Source organism: Entelurus aequoreus, linkage group LG08, assembly GCF_033978785.1.
Source record: "Entelurus aequoreus isolate RoL-2023_Sb linkage group LG08, RoL_Eaeq_v1.1, whole genome shotgun sequence".
Classification (NCBI taxonomy): Eukaryota; Metazoa; Chordata; class Actinopteri; order Syngnathiformes; family Syngnathidae; genus Entelurus; species Entelurus aequoreus.
In genome coordinates, this window is record NC_084738.1 from 15348972 (window position 1) to 15366507 (window position 17536).

General features: G+C 40.8%; 1 protein-coding gene across 9 annotated transcripts in view; it reads right to left on the reverse strand.

Moving 5' to 3' along the window:
* pcdh15b (protocadherin-related 15b) overlaps window positions 1–17536 on the reverse strand; it is a 315473-nt gene that overhangs the window by 38983 nt on the left and 258954 nt on the right. For all 9 annotated transcript variants that reach the window (XM_062055676.1, XM_062055677.1, XM_062055675.1 and 6 more), the window contains 4 exons: window positions 8595–8825; window positions 4063–4151; window positions 2405–2581; window positions 2115–2333 (listed from right to left, as the gene is read on the reverse strand). In XM_062055676.1, the coding sequence (XP_061911660.1) occupies window positions 2115–2333; window positions 2405–2581; window positions 4063–4151; window positions 8595–8825 (716 nt within the window). The remainder of the gene's footprint in view (window positions 1–2114; window positions 2334–2404; window positions 2582–4062; window positions 4152–8594; window positions 8826–17536) is intronic.

Consider the following 17536-nt stretch of genomic DNA (forward strand, 5'->3'; position numbering starts at 1 on the left):
CAGTGGTCAATAAACCTTTTTAGCACAAAATCCCTGTTCTCCAAGAAAGACTGGAAAATAACTTCAGTATTTTTTTTCTTTTATTTGGTTTAATTTTGTAACGGCAGTGTGTCAAGAGCCAGCGACAAATAAGCCATGGGGAATGGGCCCTTGGCCGCACTTTGGGCACCCGTGCTTTTGTGGCTCTTTGCCGTTGCTTGCCGGACGTGGCGTCAGCTCTGTGAGCAACCACACTCTATTTGGCTTGTTGGCTTCTTGTTGTGGTCAAGTGATGTTGGTTGAGTGGACAGTGGGAGTGTCGTGCACTGGACAGGGTCGACATTAACCATCCGCTTTGTCACAGGGAGAGAACTATTTTGGATGTGCGCTGGCACATCAACGTGTCGACCGCCTGTATCTTGGCCTACATTGGATTGGTTTTAGCGTGTTTTTTTAATGCAAATGTAAAGAACATCAAAGTGGTCCCTGCATCCTGTAATTTTTTTTAAAAAGTGCAACCCTTGGTAGAAGGTTTGGACCATCAAAGTACAGTGCGAATCATGTGTGGGAATTAGGGGTGCATGATAATAGGAATTATGACATCACTGATGATTCAGAGAAAAAAAAAATGCTTCAATGAGGAACAATTATCCATATTGTGCTGTAGGTGGTTCAGGGTGAAAAAATCAAGCGCTCCTACCTCGCGGGAGGTCTTAAACCAGGTGTGTTAAACGTACGGCCCGCGGAACAGGTTTAATCCGGACCGCTGCCCGCAAGATGAGTTTGCCAAGTATAAAAATTAGCTAACATTTTTTAATGACAGAAACTGCTGTTCTAAATGTGTCCACCGGATGTCGCAACAGCAATTCAAGTGTAACCCACGTCACACATCACACTGTTTAAGATGATGTGTCACCTGACTTTAAGCGCCCTCTGGATTGAATCCCGCTACTCCAATCAGTTGTTTTGTTGTGGCTAACTGCAGACTAATGCTGTAGTGACACACAATACCTTCTTTTATTGTAAATTACCCACTTAACAAATAAAATAACAAAACGGTAAGATGCAATGGCAACAAGACCATCATCTCTGAAATTGAGTTTCGTTCAGCACTCACAATTGGTTGATGGTATGGTGTGCAAACTGAACTCCATTGTAAAAATGTGTGTTTCTACATTTGTTTGTCCTATTTTATTTTATGCTTCAATCTACCATGTTTACATTGGTTAAGTTTGTAGATATGTTACCTTTAATTCGGCTATTATGGTGTCATTTGTTTGACAATTGTCTTGATTATAATTGTATTATTTGATTAATGATAAATTGATGTGTTGTGGCAGTTGTGCATGTCACCAATGTGAACACTCGATTGCTTTTCCCAAACACATCTTTAATGGTGAACTGCCAACATTAGACTGCTGAACAGGAAGTGCTTAAAGTTTAATGGCTTTGTAAAAACACAGACAAAGTCAAAGTTATTTTGTTCTCTATGGTGTTTTTGAAACTGCACCAATTTTTTCCTCAGAATGTTCAACTAACTTGAAGTGTTTGGCCAAGAGCATTAGTACATGTACATTTTAAGAATGTGCTTGTTCTATTTTTGTTCAAAGTAAAACAAAAAAAAGTAATTTGAAGTTGTCTTTTTCGGATGGATTTTTGTTAGCAAAATACGACATGATCACCGCACTCTCGCACACACTGATAGACAGAAATCAGGGCATACCTTCCTCCTGGTGTGTTGCATTAGCACCTTGCAAGGCAGCTTCCACCATCAGTGTGTGAATGAGTGAATGTGATGTATAATGTAAAGCTATTTGGGTATAGTTTCAGGCATACTAAAGCATCAATACAGACTATTTACATAAGATTCACTACTCTTCCTTATTAGTGATGTCATATTTGGTTAGGACATATCTACAGGTACAATTTGTCATATCCACCTTTGAGTCTTTTTTTTTACCTCCAGGAGAGCATAAACTACAGTCAAATCTACAGTTAAAAAATAATAAATAAATCTACAGTTAAAAAAATAATAAATAAGTTATCGATTTCCACTTAAACAAATATTATACATTCCTAATGGAAATATAAAATAACTGTTAAACATCTTGTTTATGTAAAAAAATTGCACCTACTGCCTGTAGGTGATGATGACGACGAGTATGGCAGGCACACAGCACACGATGATGATGACCGCCAGGGCCAAGAGCGCTCCCTCGGTGTAACCCACAGTCTGCACCGCCTTCCTCACGCTGGTAACTACTTCCGGCGTCCTAATCTCTAGGATGCGCCCGCCCGGGGGGAGGAAAGGCTGGAACTCCTTGTTGATGTCCAGGAGCTTGCCGTCAAGAAACCTTGCCAAAGAGAAAGTAATAAAATGTGCGTTTAGAGACATCGTCAGAAGGTCTTGCCAACTTCTTCTTACTTAAAGAGTTCCTGTCTGGAAACCGCTCTATTTGTGAGCGGGTCGATGGCGTAAATCATTAGGTCCGATTTGGCGTAGTCCTCTTGTTGCAGCCCCTCGCCGTGACGATGCGGCCCGATAGTTTCCACGAACACCTTCGCTCCCGGAATCTGCTCCTGGACGTAGCGCTCTAAAATACTGGGAGTGAAAAATAGACCCGTTTTGGTTACACAGAGGCAAGACTTGCAGGAGAATTAAGTGGTGCATACAACTTCTCTCTAACACACACACGCACAAAAATGCAAAGGTAGACTTCTGTGCAACATTGATATCTGTCCCCAAGAAACACCTGCTTACAGCAGGGATTGATTGATTGATTGAGAAGTTTATTGACATCTTAAAGAATTGAATCCATGTAATGCTTTGAAAAGGCAAATGGATGGCTTGTTTCCATTGTGGCCCATTAAATATTCATCACATTTGATACATTCAATAATAAAAGATATATAACCTGTAACATGTATATAAAAAATGATGTTAAAAAATTATGTACATATACAGGTGATTCAAAAAACAATATATACAAAAAATGGGGGGTTGGGGGGGTATATACACTATGTACATGACACTATGTACATGACTATGCACATGTTGACTCCAAAAGTGTGCAAAACAGAATGAGAAAATATATACAGTATACACTATAACCACATATAAACCTGCTTGATGCTTCGAAGAGTAGCTGGGGATCAATTTTGGTTCAGATCAGGTAGAGGTTGAGCTGAGCCATGATTTTATGGCAGTTTTAAAATTTAGTAGGGAAGTTCAAATTTTAAGGTCTGTTGGTAGTGCATTCCACTGTGTGGTGGCAAAATAGTAGAATGCATTTTTTCCCATGAGAGTCTTGAATTTGGGTGGGACGAGGTCTGAGGAACTCCCTCTCGTGTAGTACCTGTGAGCATCACTTACTCTGGTGAAATAGTTGGGACAGGTACTTGGGGACAGTTTCTCTGAGTATTTTGAATACCAGGCACGTTGCAATGTGGTGTACTCTTGCCTCAACTCTAAGCCATCCCAATTTGGTAAAGTGGGCTTGAGTTAGGTGAGTCCTGTATAGGAGGTTGAGCAGGAGTCTCACCAGCTTGTTTTGGGAAGTTTGCAGATTTGTTTTTAGTGGCTTGGGGATACTGGTGAACCATGATGTGCAGGCGTAGTCAAAATGACACCGTATGAGGGCACCGGCAAGGGTCTTAAGTGTATCCCTGTTGATAAACGTAGAAATATTGCCCAAAAATCTAGTTTTGGTGATTGCTTTTGTTGGAATGTGTTTGTGTTGCACTTAAAACTATCATTATCAAGCTCCTGACAGCCACTGCAAATAGCAAAAAAAAACAAAAAAAAACACCATAAATACACATGTGTTTTGTATTAATGCTTCTCGCTGAAATAAAAGTGTCAAACTGTGCTGGTGGGATTTACACAAACTTAAGTCAATTTCCTACACACACTGTCAACATCAGACGAGTGTGAGCCGCACTGTGGTGTTGACGAGTCTACTTTTAGAAGCTTAAGACTACAATGATGTAATTATAATAAGACAGCGTGCAGTGTCGTGCAGAGGCAGAAGGTGAGAAAAGTCTAATTGAAACAAAGTATGTTGTGCGGGTGTTAGTCGTTACCTCAGGAGTTTAGCTTTGTTTTTGTCCACGTACGTCGGAGGGACGTTCGATACGACCACCTGCATGTCCAGTTGGTTCACCACTGACACCTTGACATGAAAATAAAAATGTTATTATGCAAAAGGGACTTTTTTATGATGATCTAGCAGTAATACAGTACGTGTCCAAAGAAGCTCAAACAGTTGCTTGTGAAGATCCGAGTTTTCATGTTTTCATCACAAAGAAAAAATACTTTAAGGACATGACCCCACCTCCGACCCACCCCCAGCTAGATGACAACCGCTTTGCTGCACTTCTTAAATTCAAACTACTAACTATGCTACTAACTATACGACTAACTATTAGGGATGTGAATCTTACAACAACTCCAATTCTTGGGGTGACGATTTGATTTACGATTGATTCTCGATTGAACATGATTCTAGTAATATATTATTTGGTGTAAAAACATTTAAATATATTTCAAAACATATTTTTAAAAATGGATTAGAAACTGTTTTTCAAAATGACTCTTGGAAATTATGAATTGATTACAGTCCAAATAAATCAGAATGAGTATTCAGATGTGGATAATCTTTTTAGCACCCAAACTTTTTCCACCAACGGCCGCATACTGAAAAGTCAAAACATGCGAGAGCCATTTAGCATTTTTCGTTGTAAAAAACAAAAGTTAAAGAAATACATCATGTATTTTTAACGACAAAATGTTGTGTCAGCTTTGGGTTACAGCTGACAAGGCATATGATTGTTAGTATCAACATTTCCATTGACATTTTTAATATTGATTTTTTTGTTTGATTCTATTCCGACAACATGCTGCAGGCCAACAAAGCTCGAGCTGCGGCTTGCAATTTAAACACCCTTGAACTATACTAATAGGCAGTAACAAGCTACATGTAGCTAAGCTACGTAGCTTAATTACATTTTCCAGTAGCTTAGTAGTAGTTCAGCTATCTTTTTAACGAGCAGTTTTCCTGTAGCTTGGCTACATTTACACCCACGTAGCTTGTAGCATATATCAAAGCTACAAGCTACGAAGAGAGAAAATGGACTGCGAATCCAGGCCAACAAAATATGGAGAAAATACAATGACCTATATAAATGAGAACATCCATACATATGGAGAAAATCCATGATGATTGGTTGGTGTTCATATGATGAGACACAATTGGCTAAGGTTAGGCAAAACATTATTCTCTCAAAACCAAACTGAAAATATTTAACTCAAATGTCAAATCCATTCTGCTGTACGGATCAGAAACATGGAAAACCACCAATAGCATACTCAATAAACTACAGACATTCGTAAATTTTTTCCTCCGTCGGGTCCTAGGAGTCTACTGGCCAGACACTATCACCAATGCCAACCTGTGGGAACTCACCACACAAGAACCAGTGGAACTGCAAATCAGGAGAAGGAAGTGGAGCTGGATAGGCCACACACTCAGAAAACCCAATAAATCAATCACCAAACAGGCACTAACATGGGACCCACAGGTAAAAAGAAACAGAGGGAGACCAAGAACAACCTGGAGAAGAAGCACGGAACAGGAGATGAGGGCTGAGGGGCTGTCATGGCAACAACTCGACCGAAGGGCACAAGACCGGAATGGATGGAAGGCTTTCGTCGGCGGCCTATGTTCCTCAGGGAATACTAAGGCCTAAGTAAGTAAGTAAGTATATAAATGAGAACATCCATACATATGGAGAAAATCCATGATGATTGGTTGGTGTTCGTATGGTGAGACACAATTGGCTAAGGTTAGGCAAAACATTACGGACTGGCCAATCAGAGGCAAGATAAGGGGGAACGGGGCGGCCATCGAAACTAGTAAGCAAAATCACAACAGACGCAAACTCATGTCACATGACGATGAGGGAGTCAGAGACAGAGGGACGCTTCAAGCTGATGACACTTGAAAATTGCAGAGGAATTCTCTCCCGCAGATTGGATTTTTCCTTTAGTGATGAAGACGACCTCCAGGAAACCCACAGAAATGCCTGTCCTTGGCCATTTTTAGACAAATGTATGTGTTTGGAGAACATTCGATTTTAGTTTACTCTGTAAACCAAAATCATAACTGCTCTCTTCATCTCAGACGTCCAACTTTAGGAACACACATTAAGGTGAGTTGAGTTCATGAAAAGTTTTACTGCACATAACTATTACCAACTGTTCCCAAACAACAACTTTGTCAAGGTAGGCAGAGAAAATGAATAAGATTAGTGGGGTGGGCCAAAGAAAGGGCAAATAAATACAGACAGTGGGGTGCGGGGACCCCTTAAGGCAGTTGTAGGGTGTCCCCAGCTTAATGACAGTTAGTAATAGACCCTGAGTGGGTCCATTACTACACTCTGTTACATTAACATTTAGGGCTATCTAAATAAACATTGATTGATTGATTGATATTATACATGTGGGCCAAAAGATATACATTTTGTTAAAGGAAGCTTTGATTCTCTGGGGATCGCTTCCTCTGGAGCTTAGCTACATTCAATTGAGAGTAACTTGTAGCTTAGCTTACTAGATTTTCTAACTAGCTTGCCCATCAATGCTAATTGGCGACGCTTGTGTTTGTTTTTCCCCTACCACCACCACGGGCAGTGCACAAACCCAAAACACCGGCATGAAAAGTGAGTGTGCTGACCACTGAGCTAAAAGCCCAAGCTGCCAACTCAGCAGGCAGCACACATTCTGAAGTTGAGAGGGAGTGAGGTTTATCAACGTACACATTGTTGTCCTTTTGTAAGGTTCTCCTCTCTTCACAGAGGAATGCTGTAGCTCTGACAAGAGTGATCATCAAGTTCTTGGTCACCTCCCTGACAAGACTAAGAATGCATGAATGGATGAAAACCAACGCTTCCCATCCAACCTGATAGAGCTTGTGCCAGGCTTTTGGCTTTGAATTAAAAAATGTTATAATTGTAATTAAAATTAAATAAAAATTAAAAAAAACGTTTCACATTGTCATTATGGGGTATTTTCTGTAGACATTCGAGGACAAAAATGTATGTATTCCATTTTGGAATAATGCTGTAACATGACTGAAGTGTGGAAAAAGTGAACCGCAGCGGTCCTGTTCTGTTTGAATGGGATTGGGCTGAAAACTTGAATTTCCCCTTGGGGTTTAATAAAGTATTTGTGATTCTCATATTTAAAAAGTAGATTAATTAATAGCGCTTCCTGTAGCCACACTGCTATATAACATTAAGCTACAAGTTTCCAGAATGCTTTAATAAAATAAACTTTCTAGTATCAAGGCAAAACTTCAGACAATACACTGACAATACACCATTGTACATTATTTTAAGTTGTTGAAACATAGTACAATATGGGAACTTAAAGGCCTATTGAAACCCACTACTACCGACCACACAGTCTGATAGTTTATATATCAATGATGAAATCTTAACATTGCAACACATGCCAATACGGCCGGGTTAGATTAGTAAAGTGCAATTTTAAATTTCCCGCGAAATATCCTGCTGAAAACGTCTCGGTATGATGACGTTTGCGCGTGACGTCACGGATTGTAGCGGACATTTTAGGACACCATTGTGGCCAGCTATTAAGTCGTCTGTTTTCATCGCAAAATTACAAAGTATTCTGGACATCTGTGTTGGTGAATCTTTTGCAATTTGCTTAATGAACAATGGAGACAGCAAAGAAGAAAGCTGTAGGTGGGAAGCGGTGTTGGATACGCATGCTTGTGGAGATGGGACAAAAGAGACTCTTACCAGGAGGACTTTGAGTTGGATACGCGCTACCGTGAGTACGCAGTTGCGGCTTCCAAACATTTGATCGCTTGCCCGTACGTGCGTGCCGCTATGTGCATGTCACGTACGTAACTTTGGGGAAATATATGTGCTGTATTAACTTTGGGAAGGTGAACGGAACTTTGGGCTGTGGGATTGAGTGTGTTGTGCGGGTGTTTGATTTGTATTGGCCGGTTATATGGACGGGAGGGGGGAGGTGTTTGTTATGCGGGATTAATTTGTGGCATATTAAATATAAGCCTGGTTGTGTTGTGGCTAATAGAGTATATATATGTCTTGTGTTTATTTACTGTTTTAGTCATTCCCAGCTGAATATCAGGTCACACCCGCCTCTCACAGCATCTTCCCTATCTGAATCACTTCCACTGCCCTCTAATCCTTCACTCTCACTTTCCTCATCTCCGAATCTTTCATCCTCGCTCAAATTAATGGGGAAATCGTCGCTTTCTCTGTCCGAATCACTCAGGCTGCTTGTGGCCATGACTGTAAACAATGTGCAGATGTGAGGCGCTCCACAACCTGTGACGTCACGCTACTTCCGGTACAGGCAAGGCTTTTTTTATCAGCGACCAAAAGTTGCGAACTTTATCGTCGATGTTCTCTACTAAATCCTTTCAGCAAAAATATGGCAATATCGCGAAATGATCAAGTATGACACATAGAATGGACCTGCTATCCCCGTTTAAATAAGAAAATCTCATTTCAGTAGGCCTTTAAATATTCATTCTTATATTTTCATCAGTGCCAAAACCCACCACTATGTCTGCCTTGCTGCTGTGTCCTCGCCCGTAGTCGTCCGTGGCGACCACCTCAAACCGGAAGTAAGACCTCCTCATGTTGCGGTACATGATGGCCGTCTTGACCACGCCGCTGAGAGGCTCGATGACGAAGCCGTCTTTGCTATCCTTGGTGTCTTTCCCTGCCAAGGGTGGGTTGATGAGGCGGTACACCATGGAGCTGTAGTTCCCGGTGTCTCTGTCCAAGGCCTGTGCAAAGATTACAATCAGTTGGACGCTATTGTCTCCCAAATTACATTTCCACCCGCACTATTAGCATAATCACTACCAGCCTCGATATCGTCATCGTTCTCGTCCTCAGGACGTTAAGTTATTAAATCATTGTTATTGTAGCGAGATCACGTTCGTGGTGTCTGTGTGTGTTTCTGCGCTGAAGGCCACACACGTCCTCATCATCGCTGCAAATTACAGTTTGATGTAGTAAATGCTAATAGTAGGGGGTAAAAAGCGGCAGAGAATCTGTTTAATCTGGTATGATTTGGGAGACCCCCTGCACAGCAAGAGCTCAAAAAAGCAGGAAGAGGGGAAAAATGAATCCATGCATCTTCAGCAGTCACGCCAGCTCAATCTGCATTCTGTCTTAACAATATTATTTAGAATAAACGCACGGCATCTATCAGCATCAAATTGTTTAAGACAGGAATTGTAAAATTATAGACACTTTTTCTACCCTCTTGACCTGTTTTCGACAACGTCTTCATCAAGACCACCCCTGCTTAAAGGAGTGCAGCGCTTGGATAAAATCAATTGTTGATTACAATTCTAGGTGCCGCGCTTTTTTTTTTAAAGGTTTCTGCTGAATAAAACACCTGCTTCGTGTCAGACTCCCCGTAAAAATCTAAACCTCATTTCATCATCTTCAGAGAGAACTCTACCAGAAAGTTCTGCAAAAAAAATTTTTTCCATGGTTTTTGCAAAATTAAGACTATTGAACTGTCAAAGGTAAAAAAAATCATATACTGTCAATGCACTTCTCTGTGTCTTTGTGTAAAGTGGTTAAGTAGTAAGTGAAATAGTCTAGTACAAGGGTGTCAAACTCATTTTAGATCGGGGGCCACATGGAGAAAAATCGACACCCAAGTGGGCCGGACAGGTAAAATCACGGCACGATAACTTAGAAATAAAGACAACTTCAGATTGTTTTCTTTGTTTAAAAATAGAACAAGCACATTCTGAAAATGTACAAATCATAATGTTGTTGGTTTTTTTACACTTACATGTTGCGGTTAATAGTATTCTATCTTTATTTGTCATTATTTATACTTTCTGAATAAATTATGTGACAATGTCCATCAGTCAACTCATTGGTGTTCATTTTAAATCTATCAAGATAAAAAAACTATATCAAAATCAAATTACAGGATGTTATTTATGTAGTTTGCTCATTTTCCTTGGCTGGTGCACTAACATCATGTGGTTATTTTTTTTTTTTTTACATATGTAGCATCATCTACAAAGATACAAATAATTGCTATTGCAACATCTAGTGGACACATTTAGAACAGCAGTTTATTTCATTCAAAAATTTCGGCTCATTTTTATACTTGGCAAACTCATCCCGCTGGCCAGATAAAACCTGTTCAGGCCCGCAGGTTGTATGTTTGACACTCCTGGTCTAGTACATTAGTAGTAGTGCTGAAGTCTAATTTCAGATACGATAAAGCTGGAACTCAAAGCATACAGGAATTGAATGTGGGGTTCCACAAGGCTCTGTACTACAGCCAGTACATTTCATAATACATTTGCTATCTTTAGGTAAAATGTAGATTTTAGTCTTTATATCTGTTATGCAGATAACACCCTGTAATGCTAAAACTTCAGAATATGTTATTTAGAAGCTACACTATTTTACAGTTTATTTGTTTTTTAACTGCTTTTGGTTTTACTTAAAAGTTTAAAAGAAGAGTCATTGCATTGAAAAGAGTGAAAGTTACAAAGGTTTGCGATGAGACAGCTTAGAACAAACATTTGCAATATGCGGGTCATAAAGCTTTTAAACTTCCCAAAGATTGAAACTGTAACCGGAAAAAGGATTTGCAAATTTGCTTTGTTTTAACGTTATGTGAACTACTGAAATAAATACAAATTGTTTATGAAGCTAGAGAGTCTGAGCTTTCCCGTGATATATCGGTCACTACAGTAATTGTAAGGTCATCAGGAAGATGAAGTTTGTGTTACAGACAGGTGGTGACAAAGCGGGACAGCAAAGCATGCTTCCTACAACAATGCGAAATTTGCTGTACAACATTTTTTTTGGTCATGTTTGCCACATTTCTGCTGTTTTTGCTCAATCCTAACATATCAAGGGGGTCGTCTGGGATGCAGACAAGGATAGACATCAAATACTCTAGATTGTTATCGATTTTTTTAGTTCATTTTGCAAATTCCATCCATTTTTCTACCGCTTGTCCCTTTCGGGGTTGCGGGGGGAGCCTATCTCAGCTGCATTCGGGCGGAAGGCGGGGTACACCCTGGACAAGTCGCCACCTCATCGCAGGGCCAACACAGATAGACAGACAACATTCACACTCACATTCACACACTAGGGCCAATTTAGTGTTGCCAATCAACCTATCCCCAGGTGTATGTCTTTGGAGGTGGGAGGAAGCCAGAGTACCCGGAGGGAACCCACGCAGTCACGGGGAGAACATGCAAACTCCACACAGAAAGATCCCGAGCCTGGGATTGAACTCAGGACTACTCAGAACTTTCGTATTGTGAGGCACATGCACTAACTAATGGGCATCACCTGTGCCACCGTGCTGCCCATTTTGCAAATTCCGAACCTTAATTTAATGTATATTATCTGTGTCTTATTCAGTAAAAAACTGTAACCTGTTTTTGAGATGATGTGTCATTATAGTAAGTACCGTAATCACTGTAAGTACTCCTGGAAAACGGGACGCTAGCACATATAGCAGATTTTATGACACTTTCAAAGCTCAAGTAAGACAATTCTGGGTGAACTGTTACAATTATAGGTATTAAACCATATGTATACCTATTTATACCTCATTTAAGCCTTCCCCCTTTTTCTTCCATTCAATCTGTTTCTGTTGATTCCTGCCCTCATTACCAGGGATGGGTACCTTTCACATTTGAACCAATATGGTACCAATTTCTGACACCTGGGAATTGAACCAGTACTCAACGGTACCAATATCCTGTACTTTTGTGTGTGGTACTAAATGTTATTCGTGGAATAATAACATTTCAGTTTTTACAGTAACATTTTTAAAATGTGCTGATTATAACTGTACTGTCTCGTTGTTACATCTTGTTTTTTTTTATTACATTTCTGAGTCTTATTTGCAAGTACTATTTAGTGGACTTTGTATGCATTGCAATTCCAAGGCAGTGTTTATACTGTAAGTATTTTCCTTATTTCACACTTGCTGTTTGATTGTAATATGCTTCTTAGTTGTAGCTTTGATTACTAAAGTTGGAGGTTTTGAAAATGCCATGTAAAATCGCTAATGCTAATCAGTAGCATGTATATGACAAAGCGAATGTAAAGTGGCTTCAAGCTGGCGTCACATTTTGAAAAATCTAAGCCTTACTTTATGTTGCTTTACTTGCTTTGTTGGCATGAATAATTGCAACATTACCTACAGGCAGTCTGGCTGAGTCCGCTCTTAGTGCTGCTGGAGTGATTGTTTCCTCGCCAAGTGCTTAAGCTGGTGTTAAGTCTGCAACAAAGGTTTTGAATATGGCACCGTTTGATTTTTTTGTGAATCGATACCCGGTAGTAACGACGGATTTTGGTCAGTGCCTATAAAAATAACGAAGTCGGTACCCACACTGCAAAAAGGTCAGTGTTCAAAAACAAGAAAAAAAATACAAAAATTAGGGGTATTTTATATTAACTAAGCAAAATTATCTGCCAATAGAACAAGAACATTCAGCTTGTCAAGACTTTCTAAAACAAGTAAAATTAACTAACCTCAGTGAACGCAGAAATACTTTAAAATAAGTATATTCTCACTAATAACAACTGTACTACTATAGGAGTACGTATTTTCTATGGTTTCATTGAAAATAAAACAGCAAAGTTCATTTGGCTGTCATCTGTTTTAATATGAGACACAATTGTGCCCAAGTCATGATTTTTTTTTTTCATGCTTGAAATAAGAAATGATTACTTTAAAAAAGCAGTTTTCTACTTGTGAGTGTTGATGACACAGCTTTGCAACAGTTGCAAAGCTGATTGTAAATAATGTAAATAATTCAATGTGATTATCTTGTGTGATGACTGTATTATGATGATAGTATATATGATAGTATATATCTGTATCATGAATCAATTTAAGTGGACCCCGACTTAAACAAGTTGAAAAACGTATTCGGGTGTTACCATTTAGTGGTCAATTGTACGGAATATGTACTTCACTGTGCAACCTACTAATAAAAGTCTCAATCAATCAATCAATCAATGCTATTCTAGTTTCAAGCATGTTTTACTCAATATAGGTCATAAAATCTCAGCAACAAGCTGTAATATCTTACTGAGATAATTTAGGACCAACACACTTAAAACAAGTAAAACACTCTAACATAAAATCTGCTATGTGAGAAGAATTATCTTATCAGACAGAAAATAAGCAAATATCACCCTTATTTGAGATATTTCATCTTACTTAGATTTCAGTTTTTGCAGTGCAGTTGATGATTTATGACTCATCAACTCAGTTGATTTCTGGGATGTTAGCCCTTAAGATCAACTTCCTCCTGTGCTGAGTGAACCACAGCCACGACGAGTAGACTCTCCTACAAAATAGTTCGAGTCGGGGTTTGTCTTGTCACACTCAACATCGATGTGCCGAAATGGTATGTGTTTGCAACGGCTGTGAAGCCTGCGAATAAGACTTGGCTCGCACTCCTTCATCTCATCTTTTCTTCAGAGCGCTGAGATCTAATGAAGCAAAGGATATCTAAGAATGATCTTAAAAGCCGCAATCAAATATTAAAGTGCATTTTTTTTCCTACTTCTGCCAGAGACCATGCGCCGGTCTCCTGTGGCATCCAGCCTCATTAAAACATGTTGCTACACTTTCTAAAAACTGAAGGAGAGAGACGTCACGACCCATTTTGCTTCCAGGAAGGTATTTTAAAATCGTACTAAAAGCAGGTGTTGTCCTTTGCTGCGATACGGAAGCCTTCGGAGCGAGGAGACAGCTGAGAGATGTGCCAATTAATTTCTAAACACAAGTCAACAAAGGGAGGGTAATCTCACAAGGAATGTTTTTTAGCGGAATATTATCTGCGGTTAAATAAACGCCAAGCGCTGATACATTGTGTGTACTTTCAATTAATTTAGCCGCATGCCCCAGCAGTTTGGAGAAGTCTTAATGTTTGACAAGAGGATCAGAATTTTATAATAAACCATTCCAATCTGGGAAATAAAGAGTGAACAACGAGGATCAAAGATCTTAATAGCCAAAAATGTGGTTACGTTTCATACGGAGCCAGAACTTGATGGGAGAAAATGTAAATGATAAATGGGTTATACTTGTATAGCGCCTTTCTACCTTCAAGGTACTCAAAGCGCTTTGACACTATTTCCACATTCACACACTGATGGCGGGATCTGCCATGCAAGGCCCTAACCACGACCCATCACGAGCAAGGGTGAAGTGTCTTGCTCAAGGACAAGACGTGACGAGGTTGGTAGAAGGTGGGGATTGAACCGGGAACCCTCAGGTTGCTGCCACGGCCACTCTCCCAACTGTGCCATGTGAAAATAGTTGACATATACCGTATTTTCCGCGCTATAAGGCGCACCGGATTATAAAGCGCACCTTCAATGAATGGCCTATTTTAAAACTTTGTTCATATATAAGGTGCACCGGTTTATAAAGCGCACCGCATTATAAGGCGCATAGAATAGACGCTACAGTAGAGGCTGGGGTTACGTTATGCATCCCGTAGTTGCAAGACCTGTTGTGGCTCAATATTGGTCCATGTATAAGGCGCACCGGATTATAAGGTGCACTGTCGGCTTTTGAGAAAATTGGAGGTTTTTAGGTGTGCCTGTACTGAAAATACGGTAAACAAAATATTACATCGAATTGCATGAAGGTTTCACATATGGATTTGTTCAAAGGGATTTTCCAATTCACATTGGCGCTAATTACACATTCTGGATCAGATTGGCATTTATTAATTTGACGTCAGGGTTAATGACACACACAGTAAATGTTGATTTGTATTCTGTTGCTACGATTAACCGTTTAAGGCAGAGGTCGGCAACCCAAAATGTTGAAAGAGCCATCCATCCATCTTCTTCCGCTTATCCGAGGTCGGGTCGCGGGGGCAGCAGCTTAAGCAGGGAAGCCCAGACTTCCCTCTCCCCAGCCACTTCATCTAGCTCCTCCCGGGGGATCCCGAGGCGTTCCCAGGCCAGCCGGGAGACATAGTCTTCCCAACGTGTCCTGGGTCTTCCCCGTGGCCTCCTACCGGTCGGACGTGCCCTAAACACCTCCCTAGGGAGGCGTTCGGGTGGCATCCTGACCAGATGCCCGAACCACCTCATCTAACTCCTCTCGATGTGGAGGAGCAGCGGCTTTACTTTGAGCTCCCCCCGGATGACAGAGCTTCTCACCCTATCTCTAAGGGAGAGCCCCGCCACCCGGCGGAGGAAACTCATTTCGGCCGCTTGTACCCGTGATCTTGTCTTTTCGGTCATAACCCAAAGCTCATGACCATAGGTGAGGATGGGAACGTAGATCGACCGGTAAATTGAGAGCTTTGCCTTCTGGCTCAGCTCCTTCTTCACCACAACGGATCGATACAGCGTCCACATTACTGAAGACGCCGCACCGATCCGCCTGTCGATCTCACGATCCACTCTTCCCTCACTCGTGAACAAGACTCCGAGGTACTTGAACTCCTCCACTTGGGGCAGGGTCTCCTCCGCAACCCGGAGATGGCACTCCACCCTTTTCCGGGCGAGAACCATGGATTCGGACTTGGAGGTGCTGATTCTCATCCCAGTCGCTTCACACTCAGCTGCGAACCGATCCAGCGAGAGCTGAAGATCCTGGCCAGATGAAGCCATCAGGACCACATCATCTGCAAAAAGCAGAGACCTAATCCTGAAGCCACCAAACCAGATACCCTCAACGCCTTGACTGCGCCTAGAAATTCTGTCCATAAAAGTTATGAACAGAATCGGTGACAAAGGGCAGCCTTGGCGGAGTCCAACCCTCACTGGAAACGTGTCCGACTTACTGCCGGCAATGCGGACCAAACTCTGGCACTGATCATACAGGGAGCGGACCGCCACAATCAGACAGTCCGATACCCCATACTCTCTGAGCACTCCCCACAGGACTTCCCGAGGGACACGGTCGATTGCCTTCTCCAAGTCCACAAAACACATGTAGACTGGTTGGGCAAACCCCCATGCACCCTCAAGGACCCTGCCGAGAGTATAGAGCTGTTCCACAGTTCCACGACCAGGACGAAAACCACACTGTTCCTCCTGAATCCGAGGTTCGACTATCCGGCGTAGAAAGAAAGCCATATTGGACCAAAAATACAAAAAAAAATCTGTCTGGAGCCGCAACAAATTAAAAGCCTTCTATAAGTGATATAATGAAGTCAACACATGATGTAAGTGTCTATATCAGCCTACTATCAAAATGACTATGAGTCGCAGGCTGACACAAATCTCCGTTGACAGAAATGTTGAAATGTAATATTTATCCTACCCATTTTTACAACATTGGAAAACATTAGTAAAACGCAGGCTTCTCATGGGGTGAGATAACGCCTCTAAATTACCGTCTTAGAATGGTCAAAATTATAGATGTGTGTGTCCAAGTTAAAGGAAATGGCGGGCTGTCTTCTTAGAATGGATTTATAACGATGCATCTTTGCAAGCTGGGTTACATTTGCTGTGGTCTGGAACAACATGGCACATAAACCACCATCAGAAATGCAGGCAATATTACATACAGATAATATGTCATGAGAAATGCAGATATAAATTAAATACACAGAGGACATAAGTAAAGGAAATTATATGAGCTCAAATATACCTACAAGTGAGGCATAATGATGCAATACGTACATAAAGCTAGCCTAAATAGCATGTTAGCATCGATTAGCTTGCAGTCATGCACTGACCAAATATGCCTGATAAGCACTCCACACAAGTCAATAACATGAACAAAGCTCACCTTTGTGTATTCACACACAGCATAAAACGTTTGGTGTACAAAATGAGACCAAGAATTAGTGGCATAAAATATGTCTTTCTCTGGCATTGTTGAAGAAAGTTATACATGGAAACAAACTACGGTGAGTTCAAGGACCGCCAAAATTAGGACAAAACGGCGATCGCCAAATAAAACGGCGATCGCCAAATACTCTCATCAGAGAATCATGTTTAAATCGTACGAAAAACCAACATATATATTTCCCCCCCATCTTTTTCTATTCTCATACATTTTTTAAAAAGCTCCAGGGAGCCACTCCGGCGGCGCTAAAGAGCCGCAGTTGCAGACCCCTGGTTTAAGGAGTGCAACTAATAAACATTTACAAAATTTGGATGGTTTTTGCATGGCCGTTGCAATAAAGTGCACATTAGAGCAGTGCTGTTTAGGGACAGTTTTCTGTGTGGATTGTATTTTTCATCAATGCATACATAAATAGTGAATTTTCAATGTTAATGATGTGCATTTATTAGGAAAAAAAAGTATGATTTTTTAAATCTAAAACTATTTCCCTAAAATAAGCATTGAGGCTATAAAGTGTGTTCTGTCAGATTACTTGATTAGTTGAACAACCAATGGGTAGATTATAGGGATGTAATTGCGGTATTGCGGTTTCAAAGTCTTCACAATATTGCCCTGGACGTGTGACGATATTAAAAAACAACAACTTGGTGAGCGTAG